At 59.2% G+C, this 23445-nt stretch overlaps 11 protein-coding genes across 11 annotated transcripts; 4 read left to right on the top strand and 7 right to left on the bottom strand.

Annotated features, from left to right (window-relative positions):
- Positions 1–742: 742 nt before the first annotated feature.
- Positions 743–1533, bottom strand: SPRG_05250 (hypothetical protein; the record flags this gene model as incomplete). Its single annotated transcript, XM_012343850.1, has 2 exons — positions 743–782; positions 827–1533. The coding sequence occupies 2 exons, from the start codon at positions 1531–1533 to the stop codon at positions 743–745; spliced, it is 747 nt and encodes a 248-aa protein (XP_012199240.1).
- Positions 1534–1835: 302 nt separating this feature from the next.
- SPRG_05251 (hypothetical protein) lies at positions 1836–2649 on the bottom strand (the record flags this gene model as incomplete). The annotated part of the gene is made up of 3 exons (XM_012343851.1): positions 1836–2048; positions 2106–2180; positions 2251–2649. 3 exons carry the CDS (start codon positions 2647–2649, stop codon positions 1836–1838), a joined length of 687 nt encoding a protein of 228 aa, XP_012199241.1.
- A 405-nt stretch (positions 2650–3054) lies between these two features.
- SPRG_05252 (hypothetical protein) lies at positions 3055–4581 on the bottom strand (the record flags this gene model as incomplete). The annotated part of the gene is made up of 1 exon (XM_012343852.1): positions 3055–4581. The coding sequence occupies one exon, from the start codon at positions 4579–4581 to the stop codon at positions 3055–3057; it is 1527 nt and encodes a 508-aa protein (XP_012199242.1).
- A 923-nt stretch (positions 4582–5504) lies between these two features.
- Positions 5505–5917, top strand: SPRG_05253 (hypothetical protein; the record flags this gene model as incomplete). The annotated part of the gene is made up of 3 exons (XM_012343853.1): positions 5505–5660; positions 5713–5778; positions 5822–5917. 3 exons carry the CDS (start codon positions 5505–5507, stop codon positions 5915–5917), a joined length of 318 nt encoding a protein of 105 aa, XP_012199243.1.
- A 1076-nt stretch (positions 5918–6993) lies between these two features.
- On the top strand, positions 6994–11400 carry SPRG_05254 (hypothetical protein). The gene is made up of 20 exons (XM_012343854.1): positions 6994–7339; positions 7387–7885; positions 7934–8013; positions 8066–8281; positions 8327–8395; positions 8453–8581; positions 8627–8677; positions 8725–8795; positions 8843–9164; positions 9209–9247; positions 9296–9352; positions 9405–9676; positions 9721–9844; positions 9890–9919; positions 9964–10142; positions 10188–10338; positions 10389–10835; positions 10893–10994; positions 11039–11200; positions 11243–11400. The coding sequence occupies exons 1-20, from the start codon at positions 7022–7024 to the stop codon at positions 11393–11395; spliced, it is 3471 nt and encodes a 1156-aa protein (XP_012199244.1). The 5' UTR covers positions 6994–7021; the 3' UTR covers positions 11396–11400.
- On the bottom strand, positions 11362–12731 carry SPRG_05255 (hypothetical protein). The gene is made up of 2 exons (XM_012343855.1): positions 11515–12731; positions 11362–11466 (listed from the first exon to the last, which is right to left on the bottom strand). Exons 1-2 carry the CDS (start codon positions 12707–12709, stop codon positions 11456–11458), a joined length of 1206 nt encoding a protein of 401 aa, XP_012199245.1. The 5' UTR covers positions 12710–12731; the 3' UTR covers positions 11362–11455.
- A 1369-nt stretch (positions 12732–14100) lies between these two features.
- Positions 14101–15935, top strand: SPRG_05256 (CMGC/DYRK/DYRK1 protein kinase). Its single transcript, XM_012343856.1, has 8 exons — positions 14101–14329; positions 14375–14530; positions 14581–14743; positions 14790–14938; positions 14993–15124; positions 15172–15590; positions 15644–15722; positions 15774–15935. Exons 1-8 carry the CDS (start codon positions 14249–14251, stop codon positions 15888–15890), a joined length of 1296 nt encoding a protein of 431 aa, XP_012199246.1. The 5' UTR covers positions 14101–14248; the 3' UTR covers positions 15891–15935.
- A 3-nt stretch (positions 15936–15938) lies between these two features.
- SPRG_05257 (40S ribosomal protein S12) lies at positions 15939–16521 on the bottom strand. Its single transcript, XM_012343857.1, has one exon. It carries the CDS (start codon positions 16454–16456, stop codon positions 16052–16054), a length of 405 nt encoding a protein of 134 aa, XP_012199247.1. The 5' UTR covers positions 16457–16521; the 3' UTR covers positions 15939–16051.
- Positions 16522–16723: 202 nt separating this feature from the next.
- SPRG_05258 (aspartate carbamoyltransferase) lies at positions 16724–17987 on the bottom strand. The gene is made up of 6 exons (XM_012343858.1): positions 17879–17987; positions 17754–17829; positions 17453–17699; positions 17215–17409; positions 16963–17165; positions 16724–16918 (listed from the first exon to the last, which is right to left on the bottom strand). Exons 1-6 carry the CDS (start codon positions 17959–17961, stop codon positions 16763–16765), a joined length of 960 nt encoding a protein of 319 aa, XP_012199248.1. The 5' UTR covers positions 17962–17987; the 3' UTR covers positions 16724–16762.
- A 515-nt stretch (positions 17988–18502) lies between these two features.
- On the top strand, positions 18503–20762 carry SPRG_05259 (hypothetical protein). The gene is made up of 3 exons (XM_012343859.1): positions 18503–18965; positions 19015–19277; positions 19329–20762. Exons 1-3 carry the CDS (start codon positions 18537–18539, stop codon positions 20701–20703), a joined length of 2067 nt encoding a protein of 688 aa, XP_012199249.1. The 5' UTR covers positions 18503–18536; the 3' UTR covers positions 20704–20762.
- Positions 20755–22925, bottom strand: SPRG_05260 (hypothetical protein; the record flags this gene model as incomplete). Its single annotated transcript, XM_012343860.1, has 3 exons — positions 22616–22925; positions 21934–22568; positions 20755–21885 (listed from the first exon to the last, which is right to left on the bottom strand). Exons 1-3 carry the CDS (start codon positions 22917–22919, stop codon positions 20755–20757), a joined length of 2070 nt encoding a protein of 689 aa, XP_012199250.1. The 5' UTR covers positions 22920–22925.
- Positions 22926–23445: the final 520 nt, after the last annotated feature.

The following is a 23445-nucleotide window of genomic DNA, read 5'->3' on the forward strand; positions in this document are numbered from 1 at the left end:
ACGAGGTGCGATGCCGGTGACCGTTGAAGTGGACGTGTCGCGTCTGTTCCGCGCGAGCCACAGTCGGGCGTCCCCTAGCCGCGAGGCCCACGCAGCGCGTGGTTTGACGCCATCGGATTCCGGCCACGCGCTCAAAAAGCTCTTTAGAGAGAACCCTCATGCGCGTAAGACAGCGTAGCACCAGGACACCGCGAAAGCCGATGACGAATCGCAACAGCCGCGGCGACGCCTACCCAGTAGTCGCTCGAGTCAGCGGCTGCGAGCCACTCCTTGCACACATAGACTGGGCTGCGATAGACGTCGGTGGCCGACCCGGCGTACGTCAAGATGAGCGGGAGCAAGCTGCTAAGTTCTGCACCCCACGCGTGCGAGACTTTTGAGTGGAATGCGGAAAGTGGTGGGCAATGAATGTAGGTCTTGGATGATGCGAGAGTGATGGTAATTTAGGTCAACTTCAAACTTGGATTTCTCTCGCTGTACGCTTCTACTGACGACGACGCCGGGTGATTCTTGCTCTACAAAGTCACTTCTATCGATCTGGCAAGTTTCATCGCATTTCATTTCAGACGACTTCTTGGCCACCTTGCGTCGCCAATTCCATGATGCAGCTCGGCACCAGGTGAGTATCATTATGTATTGGCCAAAATAAATACAATGCGCCAATCATAACGCTGTATTGCTTACTTTTATAGCCAATCGGAATATCGATCGCCTAGTACATTATATGTAGATGGCCTCAAGACTAAAGGTGGCATTCGGTACAGGATACACGCGGTATTTTGCTGAGACGTTGGCGACTTTTGCGCCATAGTGTCCTCGCCAGTACCTCGTGTCGCGTCCTCGCCATTCGAGCTGGAGGTGGGTGTCATCCGTGGGCATGGCTGCAAGGCTCACGCTGCGCATGGTCTGGCGCCAGTGGATTCCCGCTGCTTGGCGAAACAGCTCTTGGAAAAGGACCTCTTCGGACGGAAGGCTCCGTAGCACGAGCGTCCAGCGCACTGCTTGGTCAAAGCGCGCGGCGGTGCAGAGCTGAAGCTGCACAAACGGGAGCGACGGCGGTGGCCGGGCAAAGGTCTGTGCGAGGCTACACCAATAGTGCGTTGACGCGTAGCAGTGCTGAATCGAAGGCGGTGCGTGTGTGCCACTGAGGTTGTGCGCGCAGGGGCCCTCGGCCCATGCGTCTTCATCGTTGACACGATGCTCTTCGAGCAGATTCGGATCGATATCCCACTGCGTCGCCTTGAGCTGCTCAAAGAGGTGGTCGATGACAAAGCGCTTGGACGGCGCAGCCGCCGCGACGAAGGGCACGATCTCATTGCACATCGCAAGCGACACGGCGGCGTTGGTCCAAAACGCACTCGACTCGGCGGCCGCGTGCCAGTCCTTGCACACATACACGGAGCTGCGATAGACGTCGGCGGCCGATCCAACGTACGCCAAGATGACTGGAAGCAAACTGCTCAACTCTGCGCTCCAAGTACGCGGCAGCGCTACGTGCGCATGGTTCGACGAGACCTCGTCCACTGCTTGCATCTCTCGATCTGGTGCAATCGATTCCCGCCGTTCCATTGGCTGAAACCGATCAATCAAAACGCAGCATGGTCCGTGGACCAATGAAACAGCAACTGGGTTGATGACGATGGGGCCCTTGACGACGGAATAACCTTTGCCGCCGGAGGCTCGAATCGTGACGTACTTTGTAGCCACAACATGGACACTCGTTTGATGCAAGAGGTACAAAGTGCAATTGGATGTTCTTTTTGTTTTTATAACATGGGACGAGTACTCTGGTACACAAGCTTACGCTTGAGGATCTGACAGCGAAGCTGAGCAGCTTAGTAGTTGAGAACGACGGTGGCGTCGGGCACGGGGTGTACGAGGTATATGGCCGAGACATTGGCGACCTTTGCACCGTAGTGGCCAGCCCACGTCGACGTGTCGCGTCCGAGCCATTCCAGAACGATTTGGGTGTCGGTGGCTCTGACGTCTTCGAGGCTCACACAGCGCGTGGTTTGACTCCACAGGACCCCCGCCGCATGATGAAATTCCTCGACAAAGAGGAGGGTGGTGGATGGATGGCTGCGTACAATCAATTGCCAGCGTACGTTTTGATCGAAGCGCGGAGCTGTGCAGAGCCGGATCTGCAGAAATGGCAGCGACGGCGGCGGTCGAGCAAACGTCTGTCCAAGGCGGCAATAAAAGTGTGTCGATGCGTAGCAGCTTTGGATGCAAGGGGGCGCGCGAGCCGACGAGGTTGTGGTAGCGTGGGTCCTCGGGGCTTGTCACGTCGTCACTCGTGTTATCGCGGTACTCGACCACCAAATTCGGGTTGACCTCCCATTGCGTCGGTTTGAGTTGCTCCAAAAAATAGTCGATTACGAAGCGCTTGGGCGACGCAGCTGTCGCGACCAGACGTGACGTGTCGTTGCCGTTGGGAAGCGACGCGGCGACGCCCAGCCAGTACTCGCTGGAGTCGGCTGCTGCGAGCCACTCCTTGCACACATAGACTGGGCTGCGGTAGATGTCGGAGGCCGACCCGGCGTACAACAAGATGAGCGGGAGCAAGGTGCTGCGTTCTGCGCTCCATGAGTGCGAGAGCTCCATGCGGACGCCGCCCAACAAGAGCGCGGTGCTGTTGGCATGTGTCATTTCGTTGTGCTGCAGGCTGAAGCACAACCAAGCGGCAATCACGAACGCAGCTCTTTTAGCACGAGAGTGAAGGTTCCTTGGAAAGCAATCTTTCAACACTATCTCGGGCTCCACGTCTCGGATGACGGAGCGCCCGAGTGCTCCATGTCCTCTAAAGAGTCTTCTAGCGATCTGCCAAGTTATAGCGTATTTCATTTCAGACATTAACAATACCGTCACGCTGCATTTGACGAGGCGCAGCGGTACTAAAGTAGCGTCCTGGCGTCGCCACATCGGCGCGTTGGTGGCATTGGTCGCCACGCATTGGCCAAAACAAATGGAATAGGACCAATGAAAACGATGTATCATGTTTTTAATAGCCAATGGATGCATCGACTGGACACCTACCCGCGATTTCCTCGATCCTCAAGGCGACTTGGTCACCCACCGGCGGATGTGGTCACGCTCCGTGTCACGGGCGCGTCGAAGCGCATGCGAGTCGAGCGGATGGCTAAACATGAGGTCGAGGTGATGCGCGCCGTTGTGGATGAGAAGCGCCACGACCGAGTCGCTCAAGGACGTTGTAAACCCCGTCGGGTACCACGGGTCCAAATCCCCGTTGCTAAAGACAATGTTGCTCGACTGCCGGAACGCGTCCGTGCCGCCAAACACGATCGACGGCCAGAACGGCCGCACGTGCACGCCCCAATTGGCGACGCACGCCGCGTCGTCGGTCGTCGCGTTGTGGATCTCGGGCCAGAACATATCGGTGACGCCATTCTGGTCGAGCGGCGTGTACATGTCGGCGCAGTTGAGGTAGTCCCAGTAGTCGAGACTGTCGTCATCATCGAATGCATAGCACGGAGCCGCGCCCGTCGTGTTGTAATAGACATCGATGCTTTGCTTCAGCGCGTGCAGAAAGTCCTCCGGTGACTCCAAGAGGCCGCTAAAGGCGACGCACGCGGCTCGCATTGGGAAGGCCGGAAGTGTGCGGTCGCCGCCCGTGATGTACGACGTCGGGTACGGGTAGTTGCCCATCGCCATGTTCTCGTACGCCTCTTTGGCCCAGTTGGCGAGGTCGTATACGTGCCCCGGGGCAGTGAGGTTCCGTCCGGGGCACACGCGGAAGATTTTTGCGAGCTTTGCACGGCCTTGGACAGTGCCACCAAGCGCAAAGAGGTGGTCCCATGCCGCGCGAATGTTGGCGGCGCACTGCGGCGCTGCGCCCGCGGCTTCACTGGCATCGTGCGTGACGATCCTCGCAAAGGATGCCAAGTCCATGGGCGGGTCCATGCCCAAGAAAGACCGCATCGGCGCCGATGCTGCGATCGCCCCCGCGACCAAGTGCGGGTACTTGAGCCGCAGCCACGCCGCGAGCATGCCGCCGTACGACCCGCCAAAGGCCACAAATGGTACGTGCGGCGCCGGTAGCGTCTCTCGGAGGTGCGCAATCAAAACGGCAAAGTCGGCGAGCGCCTGCTGCGACGAGAGGTGCACTGCGTACTGCCCGTTGGAACTGTTGGCCCGTCGGGTTGGCATCGATTGGCCAAAGTACCGGTGCTCTGCAAAGACGAGCAGCGCGCGAAACGACGGCGCCGACTCCCACATCAAGCCCGTGTGGTTCAAGTACAGCTCGACGTCGGCTTCGTTCCCCGCGTAGAAGAAGATCGGACCGGCTTCTTGGTCCCAGAACTCGCGACACACAAAGTAGCGCTGCCCAAACGTGCCGTTGGTCGATTGAAAGTGGTCAAGACGCTGAGAGAGGGTATGGACGCTGCAGCGGGCGCGGAGATCGCCGTCAAAGTCTGGTGACGCGACAAGCGTCGACAACGTCGCTTGGTACCGCACGACGGACGCCACGCAAAAGCACGCAAGGAGCACGAGGCCTTTTGTATACCGCTGGCGCACGCTGCGAGGCCTTGGCGGTAGCAGTGGTGTCGACTCGCTGTGCATCGGCTTTGACAATTGACAAGTGAAGCGAGTGGAAGCCGTTGAGGGTTACGGTGGCGTTGTTCGATGGCGTTGGACCTTTCTTGGAGACGTTGTGCAGCTTCGTCAACTGCGCCCACTGGTGCACTGCAGTGCGCGCCAGCTTTTAACGCTCCTTCAAAACTAAGCTGCCTTTCCTGACGTGGCATCGTATCGGTGTCAACGTGATGGCGCATCTTGATATCCGGAAGGATTGGACTGCCGGATAATCGACGGCAAACAGCAACCCGACGACGATGGCCGTCCTCGCGGTGGGGCTGTTATGGCTGCTGGCCGCTTGGGCTCGATGCACGGACGCCCACTCCCAGTGTACACTTGCACCATATCTCATGCAGCACTTCATGCAGCGTAGGCCATAGCGACGACGAGTGCTGCAGTCCTGTCGCTGGTGTGTACGCATTGCGGGCGACGCGAGCCTCATGCGTCGTAGAGACCACGGGCGCCACTTGCTGCGGCTCCGCATTGCATGGCCTTGGTACATTACGACCATGCCTACGATCGCTCGCCTCTAGCGCGTCTGGTAGATGCTGTGGCGTGTCTTGCGGGGCTGTGCTACCGCGGCGCGCTGGCGTGCTGGAGCTATCGGGACCAGCCGCTTTGTAATGTTTTGGACTCTGCTCTGAGTACAAATACGCCGTGGAGCGCATGCCTGGAGCGTACGCGTCAGCGCTTGTACGCGAGCGTGTACGATTCGACGTCGCCAGTGCACATAGCTGCGCTCGAGGGCCGAACGGTGCGACGACCCTTTACTGCAGCCGTGTGGCCAACGGCAAGCGTAGGAGTCGCTCGAGCTCCTCTTAGAGGAAGACGCCGACGTCAACGCACAGCTATTGGACGGTCGCGCGCTCCTTCATGTCGCCGCGCTCAGCACGGACGGCGAAGAAATCATGTCCTTTCTCATCGCCAACAACGCCGACTGGCGGCTCGTGAACGCCTCGGGTGCGACGCCACTGCACCACTTTGCCTCATTTGGCCGCCACCACGGCGCGGCGCAGCTCTTGGCCAGCGGCGCAGACCCCAACGCGCGGTCTTCACATGACGGTGTACTATGCCAGATTGGATGATCGAGAACGTCGCCACACCCTTACACTGTAGAACACGCCACTGCACAATGCGGCGCTCGGACAGCACGTGCACACGGCGCAGCTTCTTCTCGGCTTCGTACGTGCATGTCTGCAGCTGCTTTGCTACGTGCGATGCGTAGGGTGCGGACCCCGGTGTGCGCAACGCCCGAGGGCTCACCCCGTTCGACCTTGGTCTCTTTGGCTTGGCCCAGCCGCCAACCCACATGACTACGTAGCGCCGTAGTAACGAACCTCTCGTGCATCGGATCACGTTGTTGCAATGCTTGGCAAATGGGTGGCAAACGTATTTGGAGCAGAAACAGAGCTGGTGCGAACGACGGTACCTGCTACGAAACACTGCGGCCAAAAGCAAGGCAAGTGCGTACGTCTGGTCCTTTTCGTGACGTATCAAAGCAGAGCTCGTTGCAACGCCAACGCTCGAATTGAGTCCTTGCAACCCCGACAACTCGGGCGAGATAAGCCACCCTTGATCGATTCAATATGCCGTCTTCGTCGCGCCGTGCACTATCCCTTGCTCGCCTTTCATGACGACGGAGCAGGCGCTTCATCCCAGCCACAGCGACAACGGCGGCCTCGCTGGTATAGCAATAATCTTCATATTGATCCGCATACAAACTCTTGAACCCACACGTTGTTAGTGTTGAGCGGCAGCGCCACCGCTGTCCCGATGCATCATCGGTTGGGGTGAGCCATGGGAATGAAACAAATTGTTTATTTCCTTGGGGTGAACGGCCGCAACGCCGGGGTCTACCGCGCAGGAGCGTCTTCTCGTCCTTCGCTATCACTTCAAACTCGTGTCGCTGCCGCTTTGAAATCCGGTGTTTGGTGTCAAGATCTCCAAGTCCAACCCGTAGACCTCTCCGAGCTCGATCGCCGATTCAATCGCTCAGGGGTGGTGCCAACGCCGAATACCGTGCTGTGTACTACGTGTACTGTACGACTGCATTGACTGGTCCTGAACTTAGAGTCTAAGTTCAGGGCCAGGTGGTTGTTGAGTCCAAGTCTTCGACTCAACAACCGACCTGCCTTCTTTTTCTTTGCTTGCTTCAACTTGCTGCCACCTATCATCCGCCCATCGCGTTCACGTCTGCAGTGCGTTGTCGGTACCGTGAGCGAGGACATTGAGCGCTGTCTTGTGCTCTCTCGCATGCTATTTTCTTGGCGTTGCAGGCTCTTTGCATTGTAGGTCGGCTCGCAACAGGAGGAAGCGCAGGACCTTGTAAAGACTAGCCAGATGCGCGCGTTCTGATTGGCTAAAAATGGCATTAGTCGCTGGTTTCGGTCATACTACGAGCGTGGTACACTAGTCGACTAGCAGGATGGGCAGGTACATCTGCGTCGCGCCGCAGTACGTGGACAACAGCAAGAACCTCTCGAGCGCGCAGACGCTGGACCAGAGCTCGACCTTCGACGCGATCACGGCCGTGGCCGCCGGCGACGTCCCGTGCGTGCACAGCCGCGACTTCGTGGCGCAGCAGCTGCTCGCGTTCGCGATCGTCTGGGGCTCGGCCGCGCTCTTCTCGGTGCTCTGGATGATCGCGTCGCGCCGCCAGAACCTCCGCCTCCAGAACGACGAGGTTGGCTTCTCGCTCGCGCTGCGGCAGTGGGCGCGCAAGTCGCAAGTCGCCGTGCTCATCGTACGTCGCCTTTCTCCGCTCGCAATGCCTACTGACATGCGCATTAGAGCCGGCCGATCCAGCTCGTCGCGTCATTGGGCATCTACCTCGTCATGATCGTGCGCTGCCAGTCGTACACGGTCGAGACAGGCTACTACTACGTCGGCCTCGTCCTCTACCTCGTCACGTTTCTCGACACGATCGTGCGCTTCTTCGCCGCCAAGCGCAAGCTCGGGTACATGTTTGAGTTCTACACGATCCTCGACCTCCTCGGCTTCGCGTCCTACTGCTGCGTGGGCTTTGCGCCCAGCATCAACGTGGCGGGCAAGCCGACACGGACGTGGCTCGACCTCTCGGTCACGCGGTCGCTCTTCATTCTGCGGAGCTATATGGAGATGGAGCGCCATTTCGACAAGTCGGAGAAAGGGCTCATGATGCTGCGCCAAGGCATCAAATGCTTCCTCCTCCTCACGTTCGCGTCGTCCGTCGTCTTCTTCTTCGAAACCACGGGCGAAATCGGCGTCTTCCTCGAGAACGGCTTTGCGCACCTCTACGCGTGCTCGAACGGTACGAAATAGTCACGAGGAGCCTTCTCGATCCCGGATTTATTTGCAGGGACCATCAGCAACCAGCTCACGGACGACTGCTCGTCCGAGACGTGGTCCATTATGTTTGCCATCTACTACACCGTCGTCGTACGTGTCGAGTGGATGCCTTGATACATTGGCTGCAACGATATTGGTGTAGACGCTGGCGACCGTCGGGTATGGCGACAACTCGCCACACACGGTCGAGAGCCGCATGCTTGTGATCGTGTTCATCGTCGCCGGCATTGTGCTCTTCTCGATGGAAGTCGAGCACCTCGTGAACCTCTACAAGCTCCGGTCGATCGGGAACCCGCCGTATGCCCCGAAACCCCGGACGCACTCGGTCGTCATCATGGGCAACCCGACGTTTCCGCAGGTTAGCAACCATCCACCGATCTCGTGTTGAGATATGGTCGTGTAGCTCGCTGCAATGTTGCGTGAACTGTTCCATCCAGACCACTTTCAAGGCGTCTCCGTGCGCCACCTGCACGTACAACGACCAAAGCTCCGTGTCTCCGCAGTCCTCATAACTATATTTTGTCTCTAGGCGATCGTCCTTGGCGAGCGGGGCAGCTCCAAGTATGTTAAAGGTCTTATCCAAAAGATCGAGAACGATCCCAAGTTTGCTTCGCGCGTGACGTATGTGGCCGGCGACCCGTCGCGCAATGAAGACCTCGTACGTCTTGGCTCTCGTACGCTCGCCTTCACGCCTTCTTTGTAGGATCGAGCGCGGGTCAAGGAAGCCCTCGCCGCTTTCTTTCTTCCCGACAAGGTGCGCTTGCCTCGTTGTTGCTCGTCGCGTGACGCAGACCTTATTAGCTGGCCAAAGACCCGGTCAAGGAAGACGCGAAGAACATCATGCACATACTCTCGACCAAGCAATATGCAGGGTACACGCATATCGATAGGAAGTCGACATGTCTGCATGTCTCGCTAGATCACGCTTCCGGTGCCTTGCGATGGTGCTCAAGTCGGAGAACGTCCGGCACATGATGGCCGCGGGCCTCGACCGCGACGACATTGTGTGCGAAGACACGATGAAGCTCGGCGTCCTCGCGCAGAGCTGCGTGTGCCCCGGCTTCTCGACCATGATCGCCAACCTTGGGTCCTGTCTCACACTTGACAAGCGCCCGCGTACGTCCAAGACGATCCTCAACAAGCTCCAGCGCGCGCTCGCGGCCAAAGCGACGACGCGGCCTGTGCGGCAGTCGGACATTGACCTTGCCGAGACGCTGTACACGGAGCAACTGTACTACGAGGTATCGTGCACGGCAGAGTTTCAACGCGCTAAACTCGTCGGTAGGGTGCGTCGCGCGAATTTTACGTCGTCTCGCTCAGCAAGGTACGATAACGTCGATGGACACATGGATGAAAGACCTCTTGGGAGTAGAAGTACGCCGACCTCACGTTCGTCCAAGCAGCCCAAAAGATCTTTCGAGACTCGAGCGTACGAGCGCCGTATATGGCGAATCCAAGTACAATCCTGGGGCGATATATAGGGTGCTGTCGTGCTTGTGGCGGTTGAAGTGGTCGTTGACGGCGCGCCCAACGCGAGTGCAAAGGACGAGTCGCTCATCTCGGGCGTCCGCCTCGTCCTCAACCCGGGCTTCGCCATGGTGCTGCGCGAAGGCAGTCGTGTGTACGTGATCGCGGAAGACGCCGACATGGTCGCCAAGTTCCACATCTCGATGGCCGAGCACCTCGGCGACGTTCTCGTCGACGACGCCAACCAGATCCCGACTCCGACGTCCTCCAAGCGCATGCACGAACGGTAGAGTCCCGTGCAATGTGGTAGATGGTCTCCTATCGATCTAGATCGGACGCACCGTACTCGCCCGACCATGCCGAAGACACGCTGCGGACAACGTACCGTGGTCTCCGGTCGCCCGCCCATTTTGGGAAAAACAAGTCGGTGCCCGTACTCGGCGCCAACCCCCGGGTATGTGCGTGTACGTGTCGGTCCCGAGCCCTCACATCGATGCAGGTGCTTTTGAGTGGCGAGTCGATCCACGCCGTAAGAGTTGATTTTCTTTTCTGTGCAATGAGATCGTACGATAGGATTCAATGCTGTCACGTATTGTCACCCATGTCCGCATGCCCAAGTCGGACATTGACCACCGGCTCCGGCACTTGGTCGTTGACGACATTGTGTCCATGTATGGCCACCGCCCACCGCGCCTTCTGCAGCCGCCGCCGCTCGCGGTGCTGCAAGACCCCAACCATATTGTCATTTGCAGGTTCGGAGAAAGTTCCGAGGACAAGTTGTCTGATATTTTCCCTAGTTTTCTGGGCGAAGAGTCGCTCGCGTCCCTCCAGTGGTTCATCTCGCCGCTGCGCGGTGTCTTTTCGCTGCGGCACCCGCCCATCACAATCCTCGACGCATCGCCCGTCTCGGACGAATGGGCCGCCGCGATCTCCAAATTCCGAGACGTCGTACGTTGTTTCGGTCATTCTTGCTCGCACAAAACGGACACTCTGTCTAGTATTATGTCTGCGGCAGCCCGCTCGTGTACCGAGAGCTGCAGCGCGCGGGCGCTAAGTCGGCGGCGTCGGTCGTCGTCCTCGCCAAGAGCGCGAAAGAAAGCGTGTCGGGTCTCATGGAAACGAGCATGGTCGACGCGGAAGCCATCTTTACGACGATGCTCATTGAGCTCAACATGGACTTTACGCGCATGTTTACGCTCACCGAGCTCACGGACGAGTCCAACTCCAAGTTTCTCAACAAGAAATTTGTGCTCTCGGGCTTCAAGTCGAGCGAATCGACGTCGGTCACGACCCCCGATCGCTTCTGGGACTTTTGGAAGACGGCGCTGAGCACGTCGTCCCAAGTGGCCGGCGCGTCGTCCGAGGAGCAGCCGATTTACCGCATGCCCCTCTTCATGTCGGGTCGGCTTCTTCACCCGCAGTTTTGTGAGACGGTCCTTGTCCAGGTACACTTTCTCTACTAGTGCTTCATCTTGGTCTCATATGCATGGAATTGTCTGTAGTCGTACTACAGCCAAAACATCCACCGCATTATTCGCCAGCTTATTGGCGGGCCGCGGAGCACCGGCATTGTGACGAGTGTGCCATTGGCCAAGATGTACCAAGTAAGACCTTATTTTGATATGCGGTGACATAAGCATGGTGTTAGAACCAAGGCATGACGTACGGCTCGATCTTTCGGCTCTTTGCAGCGTCCAAGTACCCGGGTATTGTGCTTGGCATCTACCGCAACACGTCGCAAGAGATCAACGCTGGCACAGCCGTGAAGGAGCTTCCGATCGTCCTCACGACACCCCGCGCCGACGTCCAGGTCCATTTCCTCCGTCCTACGCCAAGGTTGATTGTCAACTAGGTGCTCGAGGGCGACACGTTCTTCGTCCTTTATGGCTGGCATGCGATGGAGAAGGCGTGCACTAAGATCCAAGTCGCTTTCCGCAAGTACCGGCGCACGCGCAAGGTCCTTAAGCCCAAGAAGGTCGCGCGTCGGCAGAGCGCGATGCACTGAGACGTCGAGTGTAATATACGCTTGTGTCTTATAGGTGGATCTAGCATTAGGGTATTCTTGTTAGGCGTGACCTAGACAGAGGCATGAGACGGACGGGTGGAGGAGGATCATGCACGTACGCTTGGCCTTCTTGTTGCGCTTGGAGGCCGGCATGGCTTTCTTGTTCTTCTCGCTCGTCTTGATCGGCGCCTTCTTCTGGTGCGGTTTCCGCTTGAGCTTCTTGGCGGCGAGAACGTCTTCGGGAAGCGAGGTCGTGAGCGCCTCGAGCTTGCGCTTCTTGCGCTCCTTCTCCTTCTCTTCGAGCTGCTTCTTGTTGACCGGGCTCAGCAAGATGCGAATGTCGCGCACGATGCCAGGCGTCATCGGGATCAGCGTCCCTTCCTTCTCCCACTGCTCGGGCGTCCACGAGACAAAGCGCTCGCAGCCTTGGTCGACGGCGGCGGATTCCGGCATGGTCGTCGGGAGCGAGAAGGTGCACGTCTTCAGGTCTGACGGGCGCACAAACACAAACGTCTCCGAGTCCCAGATCGGGAACGAGCCCTTCGAGAGCACCTTCTTGTTCGAGTAGCCCGGGTAGAGGCACCGGTCAAAGACGACCGACCCGAGGTGCGAGAGACCGCAAGCAGCCGCGATCTCGAGGATGCCCCACTGCCCGAACGGCGGCTTGGTCTTGTGCGTCACGTGCACCTCGCCGCCCGGCGCGAGCGAGCCGAGGACGACCGAGAAGAAGCCCTTGAGGAGCGCCTTGTTCTCTTCCATCTCGTTGTTTTGGCCATCGGCGCCGTTCTCCATGCGAACGCACGGGAAGTTCCACATGATGCGGTCAAAAGTACCGAGGGCCTCGAGCGCGGCGGCGTTTGTCGCGTCGACTTCGTGCAAGACGCGGGCGCCCGCTTCATCGAGCGACCGCAAGATTTCAGCACTGTCGGGGTACGTCTCGAGCACCGTGTCCTTGGATTCGTGCGACGTGGCCGTGAGCTGCGCGCCCGACGCCAAGTACTTGGTCATGGCAAGCGAGAACGAAAAGTTGCCGTCGCCGACCGTGAGCACGGTCTTGTCATCGGTGGCAATCAGTGCGTTGGTGAGCGGTGCCGGCGGCGTCGGCTCGTCGTCGCCCTCGTCGTCCGAGGCCTTCTTGGCCGCCGGGCTTTGGAAGCGCGGGCAGAGCTCTGGGCGCTGGTTGGGCACAATGTCCTTGCCGCCATGCACGATGACCTTGTAGCAGCACGGGCGGCAGAGGTCGAGCGCGCACTGGAGCGTGCTGGACTGCACGTACAGGCGGTTAAGCTCGCGCACGGAGGATGGGGCCGCCATGAGAGCTGGATAGAATTGCCGCTTCGATCCAATAATCGATGGCGTATCCGGATGCGCCCCCAGCCATTGGGTGGTCGCGCCACGTCCGGATACGCTGATAGGCTAAACGCACGCAACACGTGGACGGCGAAACGATCCGAGTCGCTGAGTCTCGATTGGACCATCTTAAACGCTGCAGTTATCGTATTATGTTAGTCCATTCTTTGGCGTATTCAACCCGTGCGTCACTAGTTTTCTCCGCTCGACAAACCTGTCGCGGCGCTCGCGCATTGTTGCAAGGCGCAACGGGCAGATAGTTGGAGCTTGGGATCGTCGTTAGTCGTTGCTCCAGCCAAGTAGATACTGGCCGACTACCGGTACGAGAGCAACCTAGCGGCGAGCTACCGCTGTCGTGTGGCAGTGAATGCCACAGCCTGGCAATCGTGCAATAGTGAACGTCCCGAAAACGGATCGCAATCCGGTTGATTCGACATCTCCGCTGCAACCGACTACCAACTGCTATATCAAATTTTGCTTGTCTATTCCACGCAAGAAGTCGCTTGAATGGACCACGCTTCCTGTGGCGTTATTTGATGGCGAACGCATTCGAGCCAGCGAGCAAGTGTCGCCTCCCGTGTGCACGCCAAGTACAACTGCAATGCACACTTCGCGTGCCGGTTGCAACCGGTATCCACGCGGCGAGTCGTTGAACGGCTATCCGTTTCACATTCGAAAATTCGTTCGGTTATCGGTACCGGTACCGGTATTGAATTTCGAAAGATTCAGGTCACTTGAAGGTGTTTTCCGCTTAGTCGACTAAAGTTAGTACATGTACCTGTGGCTTCGGATTGTTGTAGTCGCTTTCGAGTCAGGCGCAAGACGCAAGATGCTGCCACAAGTTGCGTCCCAGCGATACACGCTCTTCTAGCGTATGAGTTGACCCTAGCATGACGTCGTTTCAACAACCGAAGGCCTTCTAATGCGCCTCGCCAGCGCGCCTGCATGCCGTCTGGCTACACTCGCGACTCGAGCATTGCCCTCAAACGTTCCAGCGCAAATCACCGAAAAGCTCAGTTTTGCTACTAGTACAAGCCTTTTGAACACGCCTACCTACGCCATACTACTTTGTCGGGTGTCACTCGGCTTTAAATCGACTAACTAAGCCGCCAAACGGCAACCTCACATCCGGATACAGTCCGTTTCGAAACTTGGCCAAAATATCGAAAAACGGGCGCTTGAGATTGGAGGGAGCTGTTTGGCGGCAGCCAATAAGAAAGGAGGGCGGGTGTTTTGGCTCGCGGGGTAGGGCTGACGCATACTTTGTCCAAGAGTAATGCTGGGGAGACTAACTCGGCGTTTGTATGCAAGGTGCCTGGCGTCCCCGGTGGTCGATTCTATACAAACGTCAAGACGAAAGCCACGGAGAAACCGCTTACGTATTTAAATTTTATTCGAATAGTAGGCGAAGCTCGAAGCTCAAGCGTCGCATTCGAGAAGCGAGCCGACGACGGATTGCCGACGACCACGACGAGCCCGAGCCTTGGAGACGACGACGACGCGATGGAACCACGAGTCTTAGGCGCGCGCCCGTGCGTGAAGCTGGGCTGCCACCTCCTAGAGACGTACCGCCTCATCAACCTCGTACACCAACTGCATGGCAGACTACGATCTTATTGTGACATGCAGGCGTACTACAAGAAGCAGCGGTCGAAAGAGAAGCTGACCAAGGGCGCCAAGGACGCCAAACAGCCACCTGAGGCGCCGGTAGGCGACTACTACGTGCCGGACGAGCACGAGGTGCTCCATGCGCGCTACCGCGTCACGGGCAAGAAAATGGGCAAGGTGCACCGCCAGCTTGGCCGCCCTCGCCGCGCTCACGCACTGTCCCCTAGGGCTCGTTTGGCCAAGTCCTCGAAGCCGTCGACATGCAAACCAACAAACCTGTTGCCATCAAGATCATCAAGAACCGCAAGGCGTTCGAGCGGCAAGTGCAATCTGAGATTGATATTCTCGAGTACCTGCACCGCAGCCGGCACGGTCACGACAACCACATTGGTACTGTAGATGCCGTCACGCCACACTAATCCTTGCCTCGTCGTAGTACAAATGCTCGACAAGTTTGTCCACAAAGGCCACCACTGCCTCGTCTTTGAGCTCCTCTCGTACAATCTCTTTCAGCTGCTGCAGAGCACGAAATACGCTGGCATCGGTCTCAAGCTCCTTCGCAAGTTTATGAAACAAGTGCTCGAGGTACTGCGTTGCGCACGGTATCTCACAAATACAAAAATACATCTAGTCATCTAGTCGCTGCGGTACCTCGCCGACTCGTCCATCATCCACTGCGACCTCAAGCCCGAAAACATCGTGCTCGTCAACCAAAGCAAGAGCCAAGTGAAGCTCATTGACTTTGGCAGTTCTTGCCGCGTCGGCAAAGAGGTACGAGCATCGCACGATGCCACCACCGACGCCTCATTCTTTTGTAGATCTTTCAATACCTCCAAAGCCGCTTTTACCGCGCGCCCGAGGTCATCCTCGGTCTCAAGTACACGGCAGCGATCGACATGTGGAGCCTCGGCTGCATCCTCGTCGAGATGCACTCGGGGTCGCCGCTCTTTGACGGCGCCAACGTCATGGACCAGCTGCACAAGATCGTGCACGTGCTCGGCATGGTGCCCGCGCCCATGATTGATCAGCTCCACGTGCTCCAGCGCAACAAGTACTTTGAACGCACGTCGACCGGGTACGCGCTCAAGCCAACCTCGGAAGCCGAGCCGCCGCCGGCGGTCCAGCGAACGCTTTACGACATTGCGACGTGCAACGGCCGGCGGTTTGGCGAGAAGGGCCACAGCCTCGACGAGTACGCCGCGTTCACCGACCTTGTCGCCAAGATGCTCGAGTACGAGTACGTCCACATGCATCTTATTTGTAGCGCAACTCATCCAACGACGTGTGTAGCCCACGCAAGAGGATAACACCGTCCGAAGCGCTGCAGCACCCGTTCTTTCACGACGACGCGAGCAGCATACCGCGACCAGTACGTCTTTGCCACGCCATGCGACCTGATATGCTAATGGTGCACGCGTAGAAGGACAAGAAGCGCAGCACCAAAGGCCAGTGCAGTGCGAGCGCGTCAATACCTGGCGACGACGTCGAGTGCGCCCATCGCGCCAAGCAGCGCAAGCTGCTCGTGCCAGACGCATGACGCGTGGAAGTAGCTGTAGTATTTATCAAATCCAAGCGTTGGTCCTGTACGTGTCGTTGGCCCTTCCCGAGTAGTCGATTGAAGATGCGAGGGGTGGTGGAGAACGGAGTCTCTTCTATTAACGACGGTTGTTTGGGGTCATCAGTAGTAAAACAGCGCGTTTAGGCATCGACGCGGCTCTTGAGGTAGTTCAAGAGGACGTTGAGCGCGTGCGTCTCCTCACCGAAGTCGGTGATGACGGCGCACGACGTCGAGACGACCTTGCGGGCCTCGCCGTTGTCGTCGATCTTGCAGAGACCGCACCACTCGCCGAGCTGCTTGCCCGAGGGAACGATGATGAGGTTCACGCCGTGCTCCTCGCAGAGCGCGCGGACGAGCTTCTGGTACGAGGGCTCGTCGCAGTCCTGGGCGAGGCAGCAGAGGCGGGCACGGCGCGAGTCGAGGGCCTTGGCGGCTTCGTGGAGGCCGCGCTTGAGGCCGTCGTGGACGAGGGCCTTCTTGAGGACTTCCTGGAGGGCTTCCATCTCGCCCAACTCCACAACTTGGTTCACTTCCTCGGCCGACATTTTGTACGTTAATAAACCAGCGTCCTCAAAAGTAAATCGCTAATGCTCCATGGCCCCGAAACCACTCATCAACCCTCGCGGCCTAAACACCAACCGATTTTCATCCGCATACGCTATCCGGATACTACCGCCATGGCAGAGAGCGGATCACGGCAGGTCGCAAGCCGTGGGTCGATATGGGCAAGCAGCAGGTAGGATCGTCCAGTGTGGAGCGGTGGGAGGCAGATCGCCTTCGGCGCGATGGCCCCGGAGACGAGGAGAGAGAGAGATGCAGACGAAGGAAGACGACGGTATATTGCAATCGGCTTAGGCCTTGCCGAGCACGAGCGCGAGGATCGCCATGCGCACGTACATGCCGTACTCCATTTGGCGAAAGTAGGCGGCGCGCGGGTCGGCGTCGACTTCGACGGCGATTTCGTTGACGCGCGGCAACGGGTGCATGAGGATCATCGTCGCCTTGGCCTAGGACCGTTATGGAGCGTCACTGATAAGGAGCGCCTTTGTACCTTGGTGAGCGTCGCGGGCGTGATGATAAAGCTGTCCTTGACAGCGTCGTACTCGGCCGCCGTCTCGAAGCGCTCCTTCTGGACGCGCGTGATGTACAAGACGTCGCTGGCCGCGAGGACCGAGTCCAAGTCGGTGGTCTCGTGCTGCTTGACTCCAACGGCGTTGAGCCCGTCGACAATGTACTGCGGCATCTTGAGCGACTCTACGCCATGCTACTGTGAAGACGAGGAGATGGTGATGCATGGACGTACCCGGCGACACATAGTTGAGCGTGACGTTAAAGTGCGCGAGGAGCTTCGCGAGCGAGTGCACCGTGCGGCCGTTCTTGAGGTCGCCCACCATCGTGATGACCTTGCCCGTCAAGTTCATCTCCGAGAGCTTGGCCTCCTTGTAGATCGTGTAGAGGTCCAAGAGTGCTTGCGTCGGGTGCTCACCGACACCGTCGCCTATGGCGATGTTGGCGCACCTGGTAGAAGAGAGAAGACATACCAGCATTGAGCACGGGCTTGCGGCTCGCCGCCGCCGCAGTCGCAGCAGCACCCTTGACGGGATGGCGCAACACGGTCACATCCGCATAGCACTCGAGGCAGCGCATCGTGTCCGAGAGGGTCTCGCCCTTTTGGCTGCTCGACGAGCTCTCGTTCACGCAGACGACGGCGCCGCCCAAGCGCAGCATGGCGGCCTGGAACGAGCAGCTCGTGCGCGTCGACGGCTCAAAGAAGACATTGGCCATGACCTATACCCGACATTGCTAATCATGTTGCATGCTGGACAGCATGCGCTGACGAACCTTGCCCTTGAGCGTATCGTCGCCGCCTTGGCGGGCCACCATGTCCTTCATGTGGTCCGCAACCTGGAAGAGGTATCTGCATGTGCCATGATGAGACATCCACGAGCCGCCTCCATGATGCGTACCGAACGTTCGCCGCATAAAGCTGCTCCGTCGAGAGCACGTCCTTGCCGCTCCACGAGCCAATCGTCGTCCCAAGCTTCTCCATGATGTTGCCAGCAGCAATAATGATCCAAAATGAGCCGCTGGATCACGTATACGCTTTTAACCACGACGTCTAAACGCACGCACCCTTACTCGCATCCCACGCTCTGTCGCGGCGGCGTATGCACCAAAGCTTCTAGCGCCGACGCCGCCACCTACTCACGCTCCCTCGTCTGCGCAGAGTGCGCTCCATGCACCATTACGCGTCGATCCAACATTGCTAGCAGCCGTTCCCTCACGGCCGCACGTTCGGTCTTGTGCCCACGTCAAGTTGGGTGTTTCTACCTGCCGTCCCGGTGCGTTCTCGATTTGACCTCTATTAATACATATGCAACACATATGTATTTATACGGGTGGGTTGATGTCAAGGATTCGAGCCTACTGAATCGCAGTGTGTGCGACGGGCGCCACGCGCTCGACTGCTTTTTATCCCCGCGGTTGCAGTTGCGTTTTTTTATTCCATCGCCGCATACAGGACGCCAATCATAAAATACAATCCATACAAACAAGAGTATTAAAATACGCTGCATCTGGTTGTCTTCTTCGTCAGTATCCCAAGAGAGGCCAAGCAGCAGCAGCATGGACCAGCTCATCCCGATCATCAACAAGCTCCAGGACGTCTTCTCGGCGATCGGGCAGTCGCCCATCAACCTGCCGCAGATCGTCGTCGTCGGCAGCCAGTCGAGCGGCAAGAGCTCCGTGCTCGAGAACATCGTCGGCAAGGACTTCTTGCCCCGCGGGTCCGGCATCGTGACCCGCCGCCCGCTCGTGCTGCAGCTCTACAACATCCCGGCGGGCGACGACAAGGAGAAGGAGGAGTGGGGCGAGTTCAACCACCTCCCGAACCAGAAGATCTACGACTTTGCCAAGCTCCGCGAAGAGATCGACAAGGAGACCGACCGCATGACGGGCAAGAACAAGGGCATCTCCAACAAGCCCATTACGCTCAAGATCTACTCGCCGTATGTGCTCAACCTGACGCTGGTCGACTTGCCGGGCATCACCAAGGTATGTACATGAAGCATACAGTTCTGCGCATGACGTCGGATTGGTGTAGGTGCCTGTTGGCGACCAGCCCGCCAACATTGAAGAGCAGATCCGGGACATGTGCACCGAGTTCATCTCGAACCCCAACTCGATCATTCTGGCCGTGACGGCGGCCAACACGGACTTGGCCAACAGCGACTCGCTCAAGATGGCGCGGGCGATCGACCCCGATGGCATCCGCACGATTGGCGTCCTCACCAAGCTCGACTTGATGGACAATGGCACGGACGCCATGGAGATGCTGCAGGGCCGCGTCATTCCTCTCAAGAAGGGGTATCCCCATACTCGCTTCTAGCCCCATGGATGCTCATCATGTCGTCCTAGGTATGTGGGCGTCGTGAACCGCAGCCAGGCCGACATCAACAACAACGTGGGCATCCGCGACAGCGTTGCGAAGGAGACGATGTTCTTCAAGAACCATGCGTCGTACCGCGCGATCGCGAGCCGCATGGGCACGCAGTTCCTCTCCAAGTCGCTCAACACGATCCTCATGCACCACATCCGCGACTGCCTTCCGGAGATCAAGTCGCGCATCTCGGCGATGCTCTCGGAGCTCGACCTCGAGATGGACGGCATGGGCAACCCGACCGAGAGTATGAGCAAGACAGCGCTCGGCGCGACGCTTCTCCAGCTCATCTCTCATTTTTCATCGTCGTTCATCAACTCGCTCGACGGCCGCCATACGCAGGCGAACGACATGGCCGAGCTCTACGGCGGCGCGCGCATCTCGTACATCTTCAACGAGGTGTTTTCCAAGAGTCTCCAGGCCGTCGACCCATTTGATCAGCTCAGCGACGCTGACATTCGCACGACGATCCGCAACGCCAACGGCCCGCGCCAGTCGCTCTTTGTGCCCGAGATCTCGTTTGAGCTGCTCGCGAAGCGCCAGATTGCGCGTCTCGAAGCCCCCGGCCTCCAGTGCGTCGACCTTGTCTTTGACGAGCTCCAACGCGTCACGTCGCAGTGCGAGACGGTCGAGCTCACGCGCTTCGCAGACCTGCGCGACCGTGTCGTCGAGGTCGTGAACGGCCTCCTCCGCGGCTGCTTGAGCCCGACGCAGACGATGATCTCGAACCTCATCAAGACGGAGCTCTCGTACATCAACACGAACCATCCCGACTTTATTGGCGGGTCGCGTGCCGTCGCGCAGCTCATGGACAAGCTCCAGCAAGACGGCGCGTCGCCGCCGCCCCAAGCCGAAGGCAAGCGCCTCTCGAACGCGACGCGCCCACCGCCGGCCGCGCCGCAGGCCGAAGAGAAGGAGAACTCGGGCCTGCTCTCGTTCTTCAACGGCAAGAAGAGCCAGGACGCGCGGTCGTCGCCTGCCTCGAGCAACGGCGGCGTCGTCAAGCTGCCCCAAGTGCCCACGACGATGCGCCAGGCCGAGGTCCCGACCGACCGCGAGCGCATTGAAACCGAGATCATCAAGTCGCTCCTCGCGTCGTACTTTGACATTGTGCGCAAGAACTTTCTCGACCTCGTGCCCAAGATCATCATGTGCTTCATGGTCAACTTTGCGAAGGACCAGGTGCAGAACCAGCTCGTCTCGAGCCTCTACAAGGAAGAGCGCCTCGTCGAGCTGCTGCGCGAATCCGGCGACATTGCGTCGCGCCGCTCCAACTGCTACGAGATGCGCACGCTCCTCTCCAAGGCGCTCGAGATCGTCAATGAAGTGCGCGACTTCAACACGTTCAAGTAGACTCCGCCGTCGTTGGTGGATGATTATCGTAATACACAAGACATGGATTTCTTAGGCGGTGACGAGGAGGTCGGCGTAGCCGTGCGTGGGCGCGTGCCGACGCAAGCTCGCGAGGACCGGCGGCACGCGTGGCACAGTATGCAGTCGCAGGAGTCCCGCGACGGCGGACCGCCGCACTGGCCAGTCGTCAAGTGTCGCGAGCTTGGCGAGGCGCAAGATAACGCCCGAGCACATGGCGGCGCAGCTCGGGTCCAAGAGGACGGGCGTCGATGTGAGAAAGTGGATCGCAATACATTTGGTGTACTGCATCGCCTGCGTCGCGCGGTCTTCCTCGCCGTGGCTTTGGTGGAAATCCAGCACGGCGAGCGGGCTCTCAAAGACGCTGGGCCGAAAGCACGTGTCGCTCGAGACGTACGTTTCCCAGAGCGATTGGAAGACGTCGCCGTGCCAATGGCGGGGCGAGGTCTCGTACCAGTGCTGGAGGACGCTGGCGGCGTACCCGAGAAGCGTCGGGTCGACGTCGACGAGCGTCGCACGCGCCAAGAGTGCGCGCACGATGGCTTCGCGGTCGAGGTGCGACACAGCCGTCGGTGGCAACGCGAGAAGCTGCGGCAAGAGCTCGGGCCAGCTCGTGCTCGTCGCCGCCAGGTGGGCCTGCGACGCCGTTCGGGGCGGGGCTCGCCGCGGCAGCAGCCACACGAGCGCGACGAGGCTTTCCTTGAGCACGCACGGCGCGTAGGTCGTGATCGCATCGGCAATGGCCCAGATCGCCTCGGTGATTTTGCTGAAAAAGTCCAAGTGGTGGGCAGAGAACGAGATGAGCGCGAGGTCGAACGACGACGCGACCGCGGTCACGGCCCGGCACACGCGGTGCAGCACGAGCGGGCTCGTTCCGTGGGTCGTGAGCACGAGCTGGATGCCGCTGGCCGCAATCTCGAACGGGCTCAAGCCGCCGCGGACCTTCTCAAAGCACTTTGGCGCGACTTGGCCGCGCGTCATTTCTTCGATCGCAGTGAGAAGCACGCTGCACGGCGCCAGCGTCGGCGGGCCGGAACCGGTGGGTGCTGAAGAGAGCACGAATGTGTGCTTTTGCATGCACACGTCGAGGAGGAGGTCAGTGACGCGCGTTGAAATGTGCTGCTCAATCGCGAGGCCGCTTGCGGCCTTGGGCTCGCGCGGCGCCTAATCACCGTTGTCGTTAGGAGCGTTCCTTGTGGGAATCGAACCCACGTCAAAGTTCATGTCGAGGAGGCTGGCGGCGGCAGCGCTGGCCTCGCGGTTGCCCACGGGCAGTCGCGCGATCTTGCCGCAGAGCTTGAGGAGGTAGCAGGTCGTGATCGCGTCTGGAGTGTTGATCGAGACCGACGCCGACCCGACGTGTGCCATGAGCGCGTCGACCACCTGCAGCGGCTTGGTCTCAAAGAGCGCGAGACACGTGGCCGCGGCGTGCCGGCTCGGAAGGAACGCGCCCGCGATGAGCTGCGGAAGGAGCGGGTCGAGGATCTGCGGCGCCGTCTGACGGAGCGACCGTGCGACCTGCAAGGACGCATCGAGAAGCGCAACTTGGGTCGGGAGATCCTTGTCCGTCTTCTTCTTGGCGCTAGTGAGCTTGAGCATCGTCCAGGCGCTCGACGACGCGATGCCCGACACGAGGCTGTAGCAGCGCTCGGGCTGGTGCAGCGTCGCACAGAGGACCGTGTAGAGCTTGTACGCCGAGACCCGTCGTGGCGGAAACGGGTGGTTGATCTCATTCTTGGCGACAACGTCCAAGAGCGACGCGAGCTGCACGAGGATTGCGCCCGTGTTGTCGCCGCGGGGCGTCGACCGCGCGATGCTCGAGGCCGAGGCGTCGGTGGCGGCGAGGCCTACCGTAGACACGTCATGAGGTCGAGCGAGAATGGTCACGCGGTACGCTGCGCAAACTGGATCTGCTGCGCAATGTGCTGCAAAAGGACATGGACGATGCGCACGAGCTTCTGGTCTTCCTTCTTGTCCTTGATGTTGACAAGTAGCGTCGAGAGGTCGCGGAGCACCGAGTCGTGGACGTATGCGCTCGAGCCGTCGGCGTCAGCGACGACCGAGACGTGGAAAAAAGTGAGCTCGTGGAGGAGCGCCGCCGTGCGCTTGGACGTGTAGTCCTTGGCGGCGACGCACTTGGTCAGGTCGTTGAGCACCTGCTGCTCGGACCGGCACTTGAGCTGGAGGTAGCTGTTCATCCGTCAGATATTTCTGTGCGATCTTCTTCTTCGCACGCCCAAGCGTCGTTCGTAGAAATAGTGTGAGCGATCGCAACATGGGCTCCATGTGCATGCAAGACTCGTTCGAGTTCACGCATCGCAGCTCGCCTCCTATGCAAGGGTGCAGACAAGTGGTGGTCCATACGTGGCGCGACCAGGGCGCAGCACGCCGGGCGCTGGCTCTGAAGACAGGCGCCTTTGGGTCGCATTGCGATCCCAAAGCATAAACTACGTAGCACGCGACTGGAGCATTGATGCAACCACTAGATGCATGCCAACTACAACGAACGCTGCAGGCTCGGCCCCGGTCGCGTCTGTGGCTCGTGCTCGGCCGTCGGCTTGAGTCGCAGAGACGAGCTTGGCAGCCGCCCTATCGCCAGCGCCAGCAACCACACCCACCATGACCAGCGCTGACGGCTGGACCCGACGTCGGCCATCGACCCAACGCGACCATGCCGAAGCGGTCGCCTCCGAGTAGGGTGAGCCCATGCTCGATGCTACGACA

Source organism: Saprolegnia parasitica, assembly GCF_000151545.1.
Source record: "Saprolegnia parasitica CBS 223.65 unplaced genomic scaffold supercont2.15, whole genome shotgun sequence".
In the NCBI taxonomy this organism is placed as follows: Eukaryota; Oomycota; class Saprolegniomycetes; order Saprolegniales; family Saprolegniaceae; genus Saprolegnia; species Saprolegnia parasitica.

Excerpts from the sequence above, each read along its gene's own strand:
- SPRG_05257 (XM_012343857.1), bottom strand. The coding sequence starts at position 16,456 with ATGTCGGCCGAGGAAGTGAACCAAGTTGTGGAGTTGGGCGAGATGGAA.
- SPRG_05255 (XM_012343855.1), bottom strand. The coding sequence starts at position 12,709 with ATGGCGGCCCCATCCTCCGTGCGCGAGCTTAACCGCCTGTACGTGCAG.
- SPRG_05258 (XM_012343858.1), bottom strand. The coding sequence starts at position 17,961 with ATGGAGAAGCTTGGGACGACGATTGGCTCGTGGAGCGGCAAGGACGTG. Across the intron at positions 17,830-17,878 it reads CTTTATGCGGCGAACGTTCG|ATACCTCTTCCAGGTTGCGG; the intron begins GTACGCATCATG and ends TGGCACATGCAG. Across the intron at positions 17,700-17,753 it reads ACGATACGCTCAAGGGCAAG|GTCATGGCCAATGTCTTCTT; the intron begins GTTCGTCAGCGC and ends TGTCGGGTATAG.
- SPRG_05259 (XM_012343859.1), top strand. The coding sequence starts at position 18,537 with ATGGACCAGCTCATCCCGATCATCAACAAGCTCCAGGACGTCTTCTCG. Across the intron at positions 18,966-19,014 it reads ACTTGCCGGGCATCACCAAG|GTGCCTGTTGGCGACCAGCC; the intron begins GTATGTACATGA and ends GGATTGGTGTAG. Across the intron at positions 19,278-19,328 it reads GTCATTCCTCTCAAGAAGGG|GTATGTGGGCGTCGTGAACC; the intron begins GTATCCCCATAC and ends ATGTCGTCCTAG.
- SPRG_05256 (XM_012343856.1), top strand. The coding sequence starts at position 14,249 with ATGGAACCACGAGTCTTAGGCGCGCGCCCGTGCGTGAAGCTGGGCTGC. Across the intron at positions 15,591-15,643 it reads GCCAAGATGCTCGAGTACGA|CCCACGCAAGAGGATAACAC; the intron begins GTACGTCCACAT and ends CGACGTGTGTAG. Across the intron at positions 15,723-15,773 it reads CGAGCAGCATACCGCGACCA|AAGGACAAGAAGCGCAGCAC; the intron begins GTACGTCTTTGC and ends GTGCACGCGTAG.
- SPRG_05254 (XM_012343854.1), top strand. The coding sequence starts at position 7,022 with ATGGGCAGGTACATCTGCGTCGCGCCGCAGTACGTGGACAACAGCAAG. Across the intron at positions 8,396-8,452 it reads TCTCCGTGCGCCACCTGCAC|GCGATCGTCCTTGGCGAGCG; the intron begins GTACAACGACCA and ends TTTTGTCTCTAG. Across the intron at positions 10,995-11,038 it reads CATTGGCCAAGATGTACCAA|AACCAAGGCATGACGTACGG; the intron begins GTAAGACCTTAT and ends GCATGGTGTTAG.